General features: G+C 37.8%; 1 protein-coding gene across 1 annotated transcript in view; it reads left to right on the top strand.

Annotated features, from left to right (window-relative positions):
• Positions 1–17,977, top strand: part of LOC140365137 (calpain-2 catalytic subunit-like) — a 161,004-nt gene extending 143,027 nt beyond the window's left edge. The window contains exons 20-21 of the mRNA XM_072451390.1: positions 1,053–1,111; positions 17,908–17,977. Of these exons, the coding sequence (XP_072307491.1) occupies positions 1,053–1,111; positions 17,908–17,931 (83 nt within the window). The 3' untranslated portion in view covers positions 17,932–17,977. The remainder of the gene's footprint in view (positions 1–1,052; positions 1,112–17,907) is intronic.
• The last annotated feature ends 207 nt before the right edge of the window (positions 17,978–18,184 follow it).

The following is an 18,184-nucleotide window of genomic DNA, read 5'->3' as shown; positions in this document are numbered from 1 at the left end:
CCGCAAACGTCTCCCAGAATTCTGACTATTTGGCCTTCAGAGTGGCCTGTAAACAAGAGTTTTTCCAAATGACATGACATTTTGCACACAATTCTCATTTGCCATCCCCAAATTAAAAGTATGGGAGCCAAAGTCATATTTGGTAAAGCGTAGCCGTAGCGATGACAGAAACATCCCATGTTATCCCTATGGGGAAACCGCAAAATCTCTAAAATGACCACATTTTTACGCTTCACACTTTAACAAACTCCTCCGTGGGCAATAGCTCGATCAAGCTTTACTTTGGGAAATATCATCTACACAAGCGCGGCATCAAAAGTTATCCATATTTATATTCTAAGTGCTACGGTCTCTGTGCGGCGGCGCTGCAAATTTGACTGACACTTGTGTTCATTTGCACTGGATTGGCCATGTCCAATGTGTCGCCGTCTGTCAAGTTCTTTTTTTATTCAACACAATAAGGGCGCCATCTTTATCAAGTCGAAAGTGCAGAGTGAGAAGGCCGGCGGCCCACGAGGGCCGTTGGATGCCGCTTGCGGCTTTAATTTAAATTTGTTTTCTCATTTTTATCTTATGGCTTATTGTTGTTTTTATCCTGTCGCAGAATTTAATTGTTCCTCTTTTTGACTTATATTTTTGTTTTTTTTAATCATTGTTTATTGTTTTATGTTGCACCATAAAACAATGTTTGTGAGTTCTCTTCATAAACAGGGTCAGGGTCAGGGTTAGGGTCAGGGTCAGGGTTAGGGTCAGGGTCAGGGTTAGGGTCAGGGTCAGGGTCAGGGTCAGGGTTAGGGTTCGAGTCAGGGTCAGGGTCAGGGTCAGGGTTAGAGTCAGGGTCAGGGTCAGGGTTAGGGTCAGGGTCAGGGTCAGGGTCAGGGTCAGGGTCAGGGTTAGGGTTAGGGTCAGGGTCAGGGTTAGGGTCAGGGTTAGAGTCAGGGTCAGGGTTAGGGTCAGGGTCAGGGTTAGGGTCAGGGTTAGGGTTAGGGTCAGGGTCAGTTTGATCCTTTCAAGTGACGCAATGTTTTTCTGACACTTTTTATTTTTCACAGAAATTTTCCAGAGGCTGGACACGAACGACTCCGGCTCCGTCCAACTGGACCTGCACCAGGTCTGGACCAGAACCAGGACTATATATATGGGCCTAACCCCCCTAAACCCTAACCCCTAACCCCCCTAAACCCTAACACCCCTAACCCTAAACCCTAACCCCCCTAAACCCTAACACCCCTAAACCCTAACACCCCTAACACCCCTAAACCCTAACACCCCTAAACCCTAACCCCCCTAAACCCTAACACCCCTAAACCCTAACACCCCTAACACCCCTAAACCCTAACCCTAAACCCTAACCCTAACACCCTAACACCCCTAACCCCCCTAAACCCTAACACCCCTAACCCCCCTAAACCCTAACACCCCTAAACCCTAACCCTAAACCCTAACCCTAAACCCTAACACCCCTAACCCCCCTAAACCCTAACACCCCTAAACCCTAACCCTAAACCCTAACACCCCTAAACCCTAACACCCCTAACCCCCCTAAACCCTAACACCCCTAAACCCTAACCCTAAACCCTAACCCCCCTAAACCCTAACACCCCTAACCCCCCTAAACCCTAACACCCCTAAACCCTAACACCCCTAAACCCTAACCCTAAACCCTAACACCCCTAAACCCTAACACCCCTAACCCCTAAACCCTAACCCCTCTAAACCCTAACCCCTAAACCCTAACCCCCCTAAACCCTAAACCCTAACCCCCCTAAACCCTAACCCCCCTTGGGGTTTGGGGGTCATTCCTCCAGTTTGGGGGTCACTCTTTCAGTTTGGGGGTCACTCCTTCAGTTTGGGGGTCACTCCTTCAGTTTGGGGGTCATTCCTCCAGTTTGGGGGTCACTCCTTCAGTTTGGGGGTCACTCCTTCAGTTTGGGGGTCATTCCTCCAGTTTGGGGGTCATTCCTCCAGTTTGGGGGTCACTCCTTCAGTTTGGGGGTCATTCCTCAAGTTTGGGGGTCACTCCTTCAGTTTGGGGGTCATTCCTCCAGTTTGGGGGTCACTCCTTCAGTTTGGTGGTCATTCCTCCAGTTTTGGGGTCACTCTTTCAGTTTGGGGGTCACTCTTTCAGTTTGGGGGTCATTCCTCCAGTTTGGTGGTCATTCCTCCAGTTTTGGGGTCACTCTTTCAGTTTGGGGGTCATTCCTCCAGTTTGGGGGTCATTCCTCCAGTTTGGGGGTCACTCCTTCAGTTTGGGGGTCATTTCTCCAGTTTGGGGGTCATTCCTCCAGTTTGGGGGTCACTCCTTCAGTTTGGGGGTCATTCCTCCAGTTTGGGGGTCATTCCTCCAGTTTGGGGGTCACTCCTTCAGTTTGGGGGTCATTCCTCCAGTTTGGGGGTCACTCTTCCAGTTTGGGGGTCACTCCTCCAGTTTGGGGGTCACTGCACCAAGTGCTCCGGTCACTACGGGCACCACCGATACCTTCACGTTCCAGACCTTCTCCAGCTCCTCTCTACATTGTACATTCTAAAGTACATTCTACAGTACATTCTAAAGTACGTACTAAAGTACATTCTACAGTACATTCTAAAGTACGTACTAAAGTACAGTCTAAAGTACACTCTAAAGTACAGTCTAAAGTACGTTCCTAAAGTACATTCTAAAGTACGTTCCTAAAGTACATTCTAAAGTACGTTCTAAAGTACAGTCTAAAGTACACTCTAAAGTACATTCTAAAGTACAGTCTAAAGTACGTTCCTAAAGTACATTCTAAAGTACGTTCCTAAAGTACATTCTAAAGTACGTTCTAAAGTACAGTCTAAAGTACACTCTAAAGTACATTCTAAAGTACATTCTAAAGTACGTTCTAAAGTACATTCTAAAGTACGTTCTAAAGTACAGTCTAAAGTACACTCTAAAGTACATTCTAAAGTACAGTCTAAAGTACGTTCCTAAAGTACATTCTAAAGTACGTTCTAAAGTACAGTCTAAAGTACACTCTAAAGTACATTCTAAAGTACAGTCTAAAGTACGTTCCTAAAGTACATTCTAAAGTACGTTCTAAAGTACATTCTAAAGTACATTCTAAAGTACATTTAAAGTACATTCTAAAGTACATTGTAAAGTACATTGTAAAGTACATTCTAAAGTACAGTCTAAAGTACAGTCTAAAGTACATTCTAAAGTACAGTCTAAAGTACATTACTAAAGTACATTCTAAAGTACATTCTAAAATACATTCTAAAGTACGTTCCTAAAGTACATTCTAAAGTACATTCTAAAGTACGTTCCTAAAGTACAGTCTAAAGTACGTTCTAAAGTACAGTCTAAAGTACGTTCCTAAAGTACATTCTAAAGTACATTCTAAAGTACGTTCTAAAGTACAGTCTAAAGTACACTCTAAAGTACATTCTAAAGTACAGTCTAAAGTACGTTCCTAAAGTACATTCTAAAGTACGTTCCTAAAGTACATTCTAAAGTACGTTCTAAAGTACAGTCTAAAGTACACTCTAAAGTACATTCTAAAGTACATTCTAAAGTACATTCTAAAGTACATTCTAAAGCACGTTCCTAAAGTACATTCTAAAGTACGTTCTAAAGTACATTCTAAAGTACGTTCCTAAAGTACATTTTAAAGTACGTTCTAAAGTACATTCTAAAGTACATTCTAAAGCACGTTCCTAAAGTACATTCTAAAGTACATTCCAAAGTACATTCTAAAGTACATTCTAAAGTACATTCTAAAGTACATTCTAAAGTACAGTCTAAAGTACGTTCCTAAAGTACATTCTAAAGTACGTTCCTAAAGTACATTCTAAAGTACGTTCTAAAGTACAGTCTAAAGTACACTCTAAAGTACATTCTAAAGTACATTCTAAAGTACATTCTAAAGTACATTCTAAAGCACGTTCCTAAAGTACATTCTAAAGTACGTTCTAAAGTACATTCTAAAGTACGTTCCTAAAGTACATTTTAAAGTACGTTCTAAAGTACATTCTAAAGTACATTCTAAAGCACGTTCCTAAAGTACATTCTAAAGTACATTCCAAAGTACATTCTAAAGTACATTCTAAAGTGCAGTCTAAAGTACGTTCCTTAAGTACATTCTAAAGTACATTCTAAAGTACATTCTAAAGTACAGTCTAAAGTACAGTCTAAAGTACATTCTAAAGTACATTCTAAAGTACATTCTAAAGTACACTCTAAAGTACATTCTAAAGTACATTCTAAAGTGCACTCTAAAGTACATTCTAAAGTACATTCTAAAGTACACTCTAAAGTACATTCTAAAGTACATTCTAAAGTACACTCTAAAGTACATTCTAAAGTACATTCTAAAGTACATTCTAAAGTACACTCTAAAGTACACTCTAAAGTACATTCTAAAGTACATTCTAAAGTACAGTCTAAAGTACGTTCCTAAAGTACATTCTAAAGTACATTCCTATAGTACACTCTAAAGTACATTCTAAAGTACGTTCTAAAGTACAGTCTAAAGTACAGTCTAAAGTACATTCTAAAGTACATTCTAAAATACATTCTAAAGTACGTTCCTAAAGTACATTCTAAAGTACATTCTAAAGTACGTTCCTAAAGTACAGTCTGAAGTACGTTCTAAAGTACAGTCTAAAGTACGTTCCTAAAGTACAGTCTAAAGTACGTTCTAAAGTACACTCTAAAGTACACTCTAAAGTACATTCTAAAGTACAGTCTAAAGTACGTTCCTAAAGTACATTCTAAAGTACGTTCCTAAAGTACATTCTAAAGTACGTTCCTAAAGTACATTCTAAAGTACGTTCTAAAGTACAGTCTAAAGTACACTCTAAAGTACATTCTAAAGTACGTTCTAAAGTACATTCTAAAGTACGTTCTAAAGTACATTCTAAAGTACACTCTAAAGTACATTCTAAAGTACACTCTAAAGTACAGTCTAAAGTACACTCTAAAGTACAGTCTAAAGTACAGTCTAAAGTACGTTCCTAAAGTACATTCTAAAGTACGTTCCTAAAGTACATTCTAAAGTACGTTCTAAAGTACAGTCTAAAGTACACTCTAAAGTACATTCTAAAGTACAGTCTAAAGTACGTTCCTAAAGTACATTCTAAAGTACGTTCCTAAAGTACATTCTAAAGTACGTTCTAAAGTACAGTCTAAAGTACACTCTAAAGTACATTCTAAAGTACGTTCTAAAGTACATTCTAAAGTACGTTCCTAAAGTACAGTCTAAAGTACGTTCTAAAGTACAGTCTAAAGTACGTTCCTACAGTACATTCTAAAGTACTTTCTAAAGTACACTCTAAAGTACACTCTAAAGTACATTCTAAAGTACGTTCCTAAAGTACATTCTAAAGTACGTTCTAAAGTACAGTCTAAAGTACACTCTAAAGTACATTCTAAAGTACACTCTAAAGTACATTCTAAAGTACATTCCAAAGTACATTCTAAAGTACATTCTAAAGTGCAGTCTAAAGTACGTTCCTTAAGTACATTCTAAAGTACATTCTAAAGTACATTCTAAAGTACAGTCTAAAGTACAGTCTAAAGTACATTCTAAAGTACATTCTAAAGTACATTCTAAAGTACACTCTAAAGTACATTCTAAAGTACATTCTAAAGTGCACTCTAAAGTACATTCTAAAGTACATTCTAAAGTACACTCTAAAGTACATTCTAAAGTACATTCTAAAGTACATTCTAAAGTACACTCTAAAGTACACTCTAAAGTACATTCTAAAGTACATTCTAAAGTACACTCTAAAGTACGTTCCTAAAGTACATTCTAAAGTACATTCCTATAGTACACTCTAAAGTACATTCTAAAGTACATTCTAAAGTACGTTCCTAAAGTACATTCTAAATTACGTTCTAAAGTACAGTCTAAAGTACACTCTAAAGTACATTCTAAAGTACGTTCTAAAGTACATTCTAAAGTACGTTCTAAAGTACATTCTAAAGTACACTCTAAAGTAAATTCTAAAGTACACTCTAAAGTACAGTCTAAAGTACACTCTAAAGTACAGTCTAAAGTACAGTCTAAAGTACGTTCCTAAAGTACATTCTAAAGTACGTTCCTAAAGTACATTCTAAAGTACGTTCTAAAGTACAGTCTAAAGTACACTCTAAAGTACATTCTAAAGTACAGTCTAAAGTACGTTCCTAAAGTACATTCTAAAGTACGTTCCTAAAGTACATTCTAAAGTACGTTCTAAAGTACAGTCTAAAGTACACTCTAAAGTACATTCTAAAGTACAGTCTAAAGTACGTTCCTAAAGTACATTCTAAAGTACGTTCCTAAAGTACATTCTAAAGTACGTTCCTAAAGTACATTCTAAAGTACGTTCTAAAGTACAGTCTAAAGTACACTCTAAAGTACATTCTAAAGTACAGTCTAAAGTACGTTCCTAAAGTACATTCTAAAGTACGTTCCTAAAGTACATTCTAAAGTACGTTCTAAAGTACAGTCTAAAGTACACTCTAAAGTACATTCTAAAGTACGTTCTAAAGTACATTCTAAAGTACGTTCTAAAGTACAGTCTAAAGTACACTCTAAAGTACATTCTAAAGTACAGTCTAAAGTACGTTCCTAAAGTACATTCTAAAGTACGTTCCTAAAGTACATTCTAAAGTACGTTCTAAAGTACAGTCTAAAGTACACTCTAAAGTACATTCTAAAGTACAGTCTAAAGTACGTTCCTAAAGTACATTCTAAAGTACGTTCTAAAGTACATTCTAAAGTACATTCTAAAGTACATTTAAAGTACATTCTAAAGTACATTGTAAAGTACATTGTAAAGTACATTCTAAAGTACAGTCTAAAGTACAGTCTAAAGTACATTCTAAAGTACAGTCTAAAGTACATTACTAAAGTACATTCTAAAGTACATTCTAAAATACATTCTAAAGTACGTTCCTAAAGTACATTCTAAAGTACATTCTAAAGTACGTTCCTAAAGTACAGTCTAAATTACGTTCTAAAGTACAGTCTAAAGTACACTCTAAAGTACATTCTAAAGTACGTTCTAAAGTACATTCTAAAGTACGTTCTAAAGTACATTCTAAAGTACACTCTAAAGTAAATTCTAAAGTACACTCTAAAGTACAGTCTAAAGTACACTCTAAAGTACAGTCTAAAGTACAGTCTAAAGTACGTTCCTAAAGTACATTCTAAAGTACGTTCCTAAAGTACATTCTAAAGTACGTTCTAAAGTACAGTCTAAAGTACACTCTAAAGTACATTCTAAAGTACAGTCTAAAGTACGTTCCTAAAGTACATTCTAAAGTACGTTCCTAAAGTACATTCTAAAGTACGTTCTAAAGTACAGTCTAAAGTACACTCTAAAGTACATTCTAAAGTACAGTCTAAAGTACGTTCCTAAAGTACATTCTAAAGTACGTTCCTAAAGTACATTCTAAAGTACGTTCCTAAAGTACATTCTAAAGTACGTTCTAAAGTACAGTCTAAAGTACACTCTAAAGTACATTCTAAAGTACAGTCTAAAGTACGTTCCTAAAGTACATTCTAAAGTACGTTCCTAAAGTACATTCTAAAGTACGTTCTAAAGTACAGTCTAAAGTACACTCTAAAGTACATTCTAAAGTACGTTCTAAAGTACATTCTAAAGTACGTTCTAAAGTACAGTCTAAAGTACACTCTAAAGTACATTCTAAAGTACAGTCTAAAGTACGTTCCTAAAGTACATTCTAAAGTACGTTCCTAAAGTACATTCTAAAGTACGTTCTAAAGTACAGTCTAAAGTACACTCTAAAGTACATTCTAAAGTACAGTCTAAAGTACGTTCCTAAAGTACATTCTAAAGTACGTTCTAAAGTACATTCTAAAGTACATTCTAAAGTACATTTAAAGTACATTCTAAAGTACATTGTAAAGTACATTGTAAAGTACATTCTAAAGTACAGTCTAAAGTACAGTCTAAAGTACATTCTAAAGTACAGTCTAAAGTACATTACTAAAGTACATTCTAAAGTACATTCTAAAATACATTCTAAAGTACGTTCCTAAAGTACATTCTAAAGTACATTCTAAAGTACGTTCCTAAAGTACAGTCTAAAGTACGTTCTAAAGTACAGTCTAAAGTACGTTCCTAAAGTACATTCTAAAGTACATTCTAAAGTACGTTCTAAAGTACAGTCTAAAGTACACTCTAAAGTACATTCTAAAGTACAGTCTAAAGTACGTTCCTAAAGTACATTCTAAAGTACGTTCCTAAAGTACATTCTAAAGTACGTTCTAAAGTACATTCTAAAGTACATTCTAAAGCACGTTCCTAAAGTACGTTCCTAAAGTACATTCTAAAGTACATTCTAAAGTACGTTCCTAAAGTACAGTCTAAAGTACGTTCTAAAGTACAGTCTAAAGTACGTTCCTAAAGTACATTCTAAAGTACATTCTAAAGTACGTTCTAAAGTACAGTCTAAAGTACACTCTAAAGTACATTCTAAAGTACAGTCTAAAGTACGTTCCTAAAGTACATTCTAAAGTACGTTCCTAAAGTACATTCTAAAGTACGTTCTAAAGTACAGTCTAAAGTACACTCTAAAGTACATTCTAAAGTACATTCTAAAGTACATTCTAAAGTACATTCTAAAGCACGTTCCTAAAGTACATTCTAAAGTACGTTCTAAAGTACATTCTAAAGTACGTTCCTAAAGTACATTTTAAAGTACGTTCTAAAGTACATTCTAAAGTACATTCTAAAGCACGTTCCTAAAGTACATTCTAAAGTACATTCCAAAGTACATTCTAAAGTACATTCTAAAGTACATTCTAAAGTACATTCTAAAGTACAGTCTAAAGTACGTTCCTAAAGTACATTCTAAAGTACGTTCCTAAAGTACATTCTAAAGTACGTTCTAAAGTACAGTCTAAAGTACACTCTAAAGTACATTCTAAAGTACATTCTAAAGTACATTCTAAAGTACATTCTAAAGCACGTTCCTAAAGTACATTCTAAAGTACGTTCTAAAGTACATTCTAAAGTACGTTCCTAAAGTACATTTTAAAGTACGTTCTAAAGTACATTCTAAAGTACATTCTAAAGCACGTTCCTAAAGTACATTCTAAAGTACATTCCAAAGTACATTCTAAAGTACATTCTAAAGTGCAGTCTAAAGTACGTTCCTTAAGTACATTCTAAAGTACATTCTAAAGTACATTCTAAAGTACAGTCTAAAGTACAGTCTAAAGTACATTCTAAAGTACATTCTAAAGTACATTCTAAAGTACACTCTAAAGTACATTCTAAAGTACATTCTAAAGTGCACTCTAAAGTACATTCTAAAGTACATTCTAAAGTACACTCTAAAGTACATTCTAAAGTACATTCTAAAGTACACTCTAAAGTACATTCTAAAGTACATTCTAAAGTACACTCTAAAGTACACTCTAAAGTACATTCTAAAGTACATTCTAAAGTACAGTCTAAAGTACGTTCCTAAAGTACATTCTAAAGTACATTCCTATAGTACACTCTAAAGTACATTCTAAAGTACATTCTAAAGTACAGTCTAAAGTACAGTCTAAAGTACATTCTAAAGTACATTCTAAAATACATTCTAAAGTACGTTCCTAAAGTACATTCTAAAGTACATTCTAAAGTACGTTCCTAAAGTACAGTCTGAAGTACGTTCTAAAGTACAGTCTAAAGTACGTTCCTAAAGTACAGTCTAAAGTACGTTCTAAAGTACACTCTAAAGTACACTCTAAAGTACATTCTAAAGTACAGTCTAAAGTACGTTCCTAAAGTACATTCTAAAGTACGTTCCTAAAGTACATTCTAAAGTACGTTCCTAAAGTACATTCTAAAGTACGTTCTAAAGTACAGTCTAAAGTACACTCTAAAGTACATTCTAAAGTACGTTCTAAAGTACATTCTAAAGTACGTTCTAAAGTACATTCTAAAGTACACTCTAAAGTACATTCTAAAGTACACTCTAAAGTACAGTCTAAAGTACACTCTAAAGTACAGTCTAAAGTACAGTCTAAAGTACGTTCCTAAAGTACATTCTAAAGTACGTTCCTAAAGTACATTCTAAAGTACGTTCTAAAGTACAGTCTAAAGTACACTCTAAAGTACATTCTAAAGTACAGTCTAAAGTACGTTCCTAAAGTACATTCTAAAGTACGTTCCTAAAGTACATTCTAAAGTACGTTCTAAAGTACAGTCTAAAGTACACTCTAAAGTACATTCTAAAGTACGTTCTAAAGTACATTCTAAAGTACGTTCCTAAAGTACAGTCTAAAGTACGTTCTAAAGTACAGTCTAAAGTACGTTCCTACAGTACATTCTAAAGTACTTTCTAAAGTACACTCTAAAGTACACTCTAAAGTACATTCTAAAGTACGTTCCTAAAGTACATTCTAAAGTACGTTCTAAAGTACAGTCTAAAGTACACTCTAAAGTACATTCTAAAGTACACTCTAAAGTACATTCTAAAGTACATTCCAAAGTACATTCTAAAGTACATTCTAAAGTGCAGTCTAAAGTACGTTCCTTAAGTACATTCTAAAGTACATTCTAAAGTACATTCTAAAGTACAGTCTAAAGTACAGTCTAAAGTACATTCTAAAGTACATTCTAAAGTACATTCTAAAGTACACTCTAAAGTACATTCTAAAGTACATTCTAAAGTGCACTCTAAAGTACATTCTAAAGTACATTCTAAAGTACACTCTAAAGTACATTCTAAAGTACATTCTAAAGTACATTCTAAAGTACACTCTAAAGTACACTCTAAAGTACATTCTAAAGTACATTCTAAAGTACACTCTAAAGTACGTTCCTAAAGTACATTCTAAAGTACATTCCTATAGTACACTCTAAAGTACATTCTAAAGTACATTCTAAAGTACGTTCCTAAAGTACATTCTAAATTACGTTCTAAAGTACAGTCTAAAGTACACTCTAAAGTACATTCTAAAGTACGTTCTAAAGTACATTCTAAAGTACGTTCTAAAGTACATTCTAAAGTACACTCTAAAGTAAATTCTAAAGTACACTCTAAAGTACAGTCTAAAGTACACTCTAAAGTACAGTCTAAAGTACAGTCTAAAGTACGTTCCTAAAGTACATTCTAAAGTACGTTCCTAAAGTACATTCTAAAGTACGTTCTAAAGTACAGTCTAAAGTACACTCTAAAGTACATTCTAAAGTACAGTCTAAAGTACGTTCCTAAAGTACATTCTAAAGTACGTTCCTAAAGTACATTCTAAAGTACGTTCTAAAGTACAGTCTAAAGTACACTCTAAAGTACATTCTAAAGTACAGTCTAAAGTACGTTCCTAAAGTACATTCTAAAGTACGTTCCTAAAGTACATTCTAAAGTACGTTCCTAAAGTACATTCTAAAGTACGTTCTAAAGTACAGTCTAAAGTACACTCTAAAGTACATTCTAAAGTACAGTCTAAAGTACGTTCCTAAAGTACATTCTAAAGTACGTTCCTAAAGTACATTCTAAAGTACGTTCTAAAGTACAGTCTAAAGTACACTCTAAAGTACATTCTAAAGTACGTTCTAAAGTACATTCTAAAGTACGTTCTAAAGTACAGTCTAAAGTACACTCTAAAGTACATTCTAAAGTACAGTCTAAAGTACGTTCCTAAAGTACATTCTAAAGTACGTTCCTAAAGTACATTCTAAAGTACGTTCTAAAGTACAGTCTAAAGTACACTCTAAAGTACATTCTAAAGTACAGTCTAAAGTACGTTCCTAAAGTACATTCTAAAGTACGTTCTAAAGTACATTCTAAAGTACATTCTAAAGTACATTTAAATTACATTCTAAAGTACATTGTAAAGTACATTGTAAAGTACATTCTAAAGTACAGTCTAAAGTACAGTCTAAAGTACATTCTAAAGTACAGTCTAAAGTACATTACTAAAGTACATTCTAAAGTACATTCTAAAATACATTCTAAAGTACGTTCCTAAAGTACATTCTAAAGTACATTCTAAAGTACGTTCCTAAAGTACAGTCTAAAGTACGTTCTAAAGTACAGTCTAAAGTACGTTCCTAAAGTACATTCTAAAGTACATTCTAAAGTACGTTCTAAAGTACAGTCTAAAGTACACTCTAAAGTACATTCTAAAGTACAGTCTAAAGTACGTTCCTAAAGTACATTCTAAAGTACGTTCCTAAAGTACATTCTAAAGTACGTTCTAAAGTACATTCTAAAGTACATTCTAAAGCACGTTCCTAAAGTACATTCTAAAGTACGTTCTAAAGTACATTCTAAAGTACGTTCCTAAAGTACATTTTAAAGTACGTTCTAAAGTACATTCTAAAGTACATTCTAAAGCACGTTCCTAAAGTACATTCTAAAGTACGTTCTAAAGTACATTCTAAAGTACGTTCCTAAAGTACAGTCTAAAGTACGTTCTAAAGTACAGTCTAAAGTACGTTCCTACAGTACATTCTAAAGTACATTCTAAAGTACTTTCTAAAGTACACTCTAAAGTACACTCTAAAGTACATTCTAAAGTACGTTCCTAAAGTACATTCTAAAGTACGTTCTAAAGTACAGTCTAAAGTACACTCTAAAGTACATTCTAAAGTACACTCTAAAGTACATTCTAAAGTACATTCCAAAGTACATTCTAAAGTACATTCTAAAGTGCAGTCTAAAGTACGTTCCTTAAGTACATTCTAAAGTACATTCTAAAGTACATTCTAAAGTACAGTCTAAAGTACAGTCTAAAGTACATTCTAAAGTACATTCTAAAGTACATTCTAAAGTACACTCTAAAGTACATTCTAAAGTACATTCTAAAGTGCACTCTAAAGTACATTCTAAAGTACATTCTAAAGTACACTCTAAAGTACATTCTAAAGTACATTCTAAAGTACACTCTAAAGTACATTCTAAAGTACATTCTAAAGTACATTCTAAAGTACACTCTAAAGTACATTCTAAAGTACATTCTAAAGTACAGTCTAAAGTACGTTCCTAAAGTACATTCTAAAGTACATTCCTATAGTACACTCTAAAGTACATTCTAAAGTACATTCTAAAGTACAGTCTAAAGTACAGTCTAAAGTACATTCTAAAGTACATTCTAAAATACATTCTAAAGTACGTTCCTAAAGTACATTCTAAAGTACATTCTAAAGTACGTTCCTAAAGTACAGTCTGAAGTACGTTCTAAAGTACAGTCTAAAGTACGTTCCTAAAGTACAGTCTAAAGTACGTTCTAAAGTACACTCTAAAGTACACTCTAAAGTACATTCTAAAGTACAGTCTAAAGTACGTTCCTAAAGTACATTCTAAAGTACGTTCCTAAAGTACATTCTAAAGTACGTTCTAAAGTACATTCTAAAGTACACTCTAAAGTACATTCTAAAGTACATTCCAAAGTACGTTCTAAAGTACGTTCTTAAGTACAGTCTAAAGTACGTTACTAAAGTACATTCTAAAGTACATTCTAAAGTACGTTCTAAAGTACATTCTAAAGTACATTCTAAAGTGCAGTCTAAAGTACATTCTAAAGTACAGTCTAAAGTACATTACTAAAGTACATTCTAAAGTACATTCTAAAGTACGTTCTAAAGTACATTCTAAAGTACATTCTAAAGTACGTTCCTAAAGTACATTCTAAAGTACATTCTAAAGTACAGTCTAAAGTACGTTCCTAAAGTACATTCCTATAGTACACTCTAAAGTACATTCTAAAGTACATTCTAAAGTACAGTCTAAAGTACAGTCTAAAGTACATTCTAAAGTACAGTCTAAAGTACATTACTAAAGTACATTCTAAAGTACATTCTAAAGTACATTCTAAAATACATTCTAAAGTACGTTCCTAAAGTACATTCTAAAGTACATTCTAAAGTACGTTCCTAAAGTACAGTCTAAAGTACGTTCTAAAGTACAGTCTAAAGTACGTTCCTAAAGTACAGTCTAAAGTACGTTCTAAAGTACACTCTAAAGTACACTCTAAAGTACATTCTAAAGTACAGTCTAAAGTACGTTCCTAAAGTACATTCTAAAGTACGTTCCTAAAGTACATTCTAAAGTACGTTCTAAAGTACAGTCTAAAGTACACTCTAAAGTACATTCTAAAGTACACTCTAAAGTACATTCTAAAGTACATTCCAAAGTACATTCTAAAGTACATTCTAAAGTGCAGTCTAAAGTACGTTCCTAAAGTACATTCTAAAGTACATTCTAAAGTACAGTCTAAAGTACGTTACTAAAGTACATTCTAAAGTACATTCTAAAGTACGTTCTAAAGTACATTCTAAAGTACATTCTAAAGTACGTTCCTAAAGTACAGTCTAAAGTACGTTCTAAAGTACAGTCTAAAGTACGTTCCTAAAGTACATTCTAAAGTACATTCTAAAGTACTTTCTAAAGTACAGTCTAAAGTACACTCTAAAGTACATTCTAAAGTACATTCTAAAGTACAGTCTAAAGTACGTTCCTAAAATACATTCTAAAGTACACTCTAAAGTACATTTAAAGTACATTCTAAAGTACATTTAAAGTACATTCTAAAGTACATTCTAAAGTACATTTAAAGTACATTTAAAGTACATTGTAAAGTACATTCTAAAGTACAATCTAAAGTACACTCTAAAGTACATTCTAAAGTACACTCTAAAGTACATTCTAAAGTACATTCTAAAGTACGTTCTAAAGTACATTCTAAAGTACGTTCTAAAGTACATTCTAAAGTACACTCTAAAGTACATTCTAAAGTACATTTAAAGTACATTCTAAAGTACACTCTAAAGTACATTCTAAAGTACAGTCTAAAGTACGTTCTAAAGTAGTCTAAAGTACGTTCTAAAGTACATTCTAAAGTACACTCTAAAGTACACTCTAAAGTACATTCCTAAAGTACATTCTAAAGTACGTTCCTTAAGTACATTCTAAAGTACATTCTAAAGTACGTTCTAAAGTACACTCTAAAGTACATTCTAAAGTACACTCTAAAGTACATTCTAAAGTACATTCTAAAGTACATTCTAAAGTACACTCTAAAGTACATTCTAAAGTACACTCTAAAGTACATTCTAAAGTACATTCTAAAGTACATTCTAAAGTACACTCTAAAGTACATTCTAAAGTACACTCTAAAGTACATTCTAAAGTACATTCTAAAGTACATTCTAAAGTACATTCTAAAGTACACTCTAAAGTACATTATAAAGTACATTCTAAAGTACATTCTAATGTACACTCCAAAGTACATTATAAAGTACATTATAAAGTACATTATAAAGTATCCATGTATTGTGTTCATGGCAGGAGTTCATAGTAGTAAAGTTCAGGGGTAAATGCTGTATCCCAGGTCATGTGACAGTGGTTTGCCTCCTGGTGGCGCTGTTTCTACAACAGTTGTATTTCCTTGTGCAAAACGTTTCACCGGATCAAATGTTTTGTGTTTCTTGACCTGCTCTGGCAGAGTCGTTGAGTCTTGGGGATCGTTTGGTCTATAACGTGTTTATGACTGAAATTATAGAACTTCACTGGGTCTCGGACGCTGCGTCTTGGACGCCGGGTCTTGGGCGCCGCGTCTTGGACGCCGGGTGTTGGACGCTGCATCTTGGGCGCTGGGTCTTGGACGCCGGGTGTTGGACGCTGCGTCTTGGGCGCCGGGTGTTGGACGTTGCGTCTTGGGCGCCGGGTGTTGGACGCTGCGTCTTGGGCGCCGGGTCTTGGACGCTGCGTCTTGGGCGCCGGGTGTTGGACGCTGCGTCTTGGGCGCCAGGTCTTGGACGCTGCGTCTTGGGCGCCGGGTCTTGGACGCTGCGTCTTGGGCGCCGGGTGTTGGACGCTGCGTCTTGGGCGCCGGGTCTTGGACGCTGCGTCTTGGGCGCCGGGTCTTGGACGCTGCGTCTTGGGCGGCGGGTGTTGGACGCTGCGTCTTGGGCGCCGGGTCTCGGGTCTCGGGTCTCGGGCGCCGGGTCTTGGGCGCCAGGTCTTTGACGCTGCGTCTTGGGCGCCGGGTCTTGGACGCCGGGTCTTGGACGCCGGGTCTTGGGCGCCGGGTCTTGGACGCTGCGTCTTGGGCGCCGGGTCTTGGACGCTGCGTCTTGGGCGCCAGGTCTTGGACGCTGCGTCTTGGGCGCCAGGTCTTGGACGCTGCGTCTTGGGCGCCGGGTCTTGGACGCTGCGTCTTGGGCGCCAGGTCTTGGACGCTGCGTCTTGGGCGCCGGGTCTTGGACGCTGCGTCTTGGGCGCCGGGTGTTGGACGCTGCGTCTTGGGCGCCGGGTCTTGGACGCTGCGTCTTGGGCGCCGGGTCTTGGACGCTGCGTCTTGGGCGCCGGGTCTTGGACGCTGCGTCTTGGGCGCCGGGTCTTGGACGCTGCGTCTTGGGCACCGGGTCTTGGACGCTGCGTCTTGGGCGCCAGGTCTTGGACGCTGCGTCTTGGGCGCCGGGTCTTGGACGCTGCGTCTTGGGCGCCGGGTGTTGGACGCTGCGTCTTGGGCGCCGGGTCTCGGGTCTCGGGTCTCGGGCGCCGGGTCTTGGGCGCCAGGTCTTTGACGCTGGGTCTTGGGCGCTGGGTCTTGGGCGCTGAGTCTTGGGCGCTGGGTCTTGGGCGCTGGGTCTTGGGCGCTGGGTCTTGGGCGCTGGGTCTTGGGCGCTGGGTCTTGGGCGCTGAGTCTTGGGCGCTGGGTCTTGGGCGCTGGGTCTTGGGCGCTGGGTCTTGGGCGCCAGGTCTTGGACGCTGCGTCTTGGGCGCCGGGTCTTGGACGCTGCGTCTTGGGCGCCGGGTCTTGGACGCTGCGTCTTGGGCGCCAGGTCTTGGACGCTGCGTCTTGGGCGCCGGGTCTTGGACGCTGCGTCTTGGGCGCCGGGTGTTGGACGCTGCGTCTTGGGCGCCGGGTCTTGGACGCTGCGTCTTGGGCGCCAGGTCTTGGACGCTGCGTCTTGGGCGCCTGGTCTTGGACGCTGCGTCTTGGGCGCCGGGTCTTGGACGCTGCGTCTTGGGCGCCGGGTCTTGGACGCTGCGTCTTGGGCGCCAGGTCTTGGACGCTGCGTCTTGGGCGCCGGGTCTTGGACGCTGCGTCTTGGGCGCCGGGTGTTGGACGCTGCGTCTTGGGCGCCGGGTCTCGGGTCTCGGGTCTTGGGCGCCAGGTCTTTGACGCTGGGTCTTGGGCGCTGGGTCTTGGGCGCTGGGTCTTGGGCGCTGGGTCTTGGGCGCTGGGTCGGGGCTTGTGGGTTTGGAAGCGACGGTGTATGAAGTTTTAGATTTTCGGGGATCCACTTGACCACATCTTTCCCTCCAACGTCCTCTGGAAGACAGTCCACACTCTGCGATCACCATTCTCCCGCTCGTCCCCTTCTTTGCTCCCAGCATGCACCTGGTTTGTCTCTTGTGCCTCTTGGGCTTCCGCCAGGACCTTTTCTATCTTTGTGTCTTCTGCCTTTGTAATCTTATCAGTGATTTCCCTCCGGGAGGCGGGGCCAGCGCTATCGTGCGGCTACACGGCTGCGGCTCAGATGTAGCATTGCTAGCCCAGTTCTCAGTGCCGTTTTCTTCTTTATTCTCTCAGACGTGTTCCCAAAATAAGCTCCCACATGTATCAAGTCTGCACTGGTGAATTTAAACTAAAGATGAATCCAAGCTATGGATAATGTCTGATCTAAAACATGGAAACTTCACTAATCACCTTATGTTTGTGAGACGGGTTCTAGTCCCCCGCCTAAGGCCCAAAGTCACTGGAACAGGCTCCAGTCCCCCGCCTAAGGCCCAAAGTCACTGGAACAGGCTCCAGTCCCCTGCCTAAGGCCCAAAGTCACTGGAACAGGCTCCAGTCCCCCGCCTAAGGCCCAAAGTCACTGGAACAGGCTCCAGTCCCCCGCCTAAGGCCCAAAGGGTTAGGGGTTTATCTTCTTAAGATACTTAGGGTCTGTTTTAACTATATTGTTGTTTTTTTCCAGTGGCTGAACTTCTCCATGATCTGATGACATCACTTCCTGTTTGTGGATGACATCACTTCCTGTCTCTTCATTATCAAACACATATTAAACAGATTTTTTTATCTTAAATATTTCTATAACTTTTGGAGCAAAACTTCAACAATAAACGAGAATAAATCCTGAAATCCCAGAGTCTTGTCTTTATTTAGAAGAGAACGTGGTCTAAACCAGGACTAAACCAGGACTAAACCAGGACTAAACCAGGTCTAAACCAGGTCTAAACCAGGACTAAACCAGG

The sequence above is a fragment of the Eucyclogobius newberryi genome, unplaced genomic scaffold, assembly GCF_026437365.1.
Source record: "Eucyclogobius newberryi isolate DKJ021-1_F unplaced genomic scaffold, fEucNew1.0.hap1 SCAF_183, whole genome shotgun sequence".
NCBI classification, from domain to species: Eukaryota; Metazoa; Chordata; class Actinopteri; order Gobiiformes; family Gobiidae; genus Eucyclogobius; species Eucyclogobius newberryi.
The sequence above is the reverse complement of the archived record's forward strand: the minus strand, read 5'-3'. Positions and strand labels throughout refer to the sequence as shown.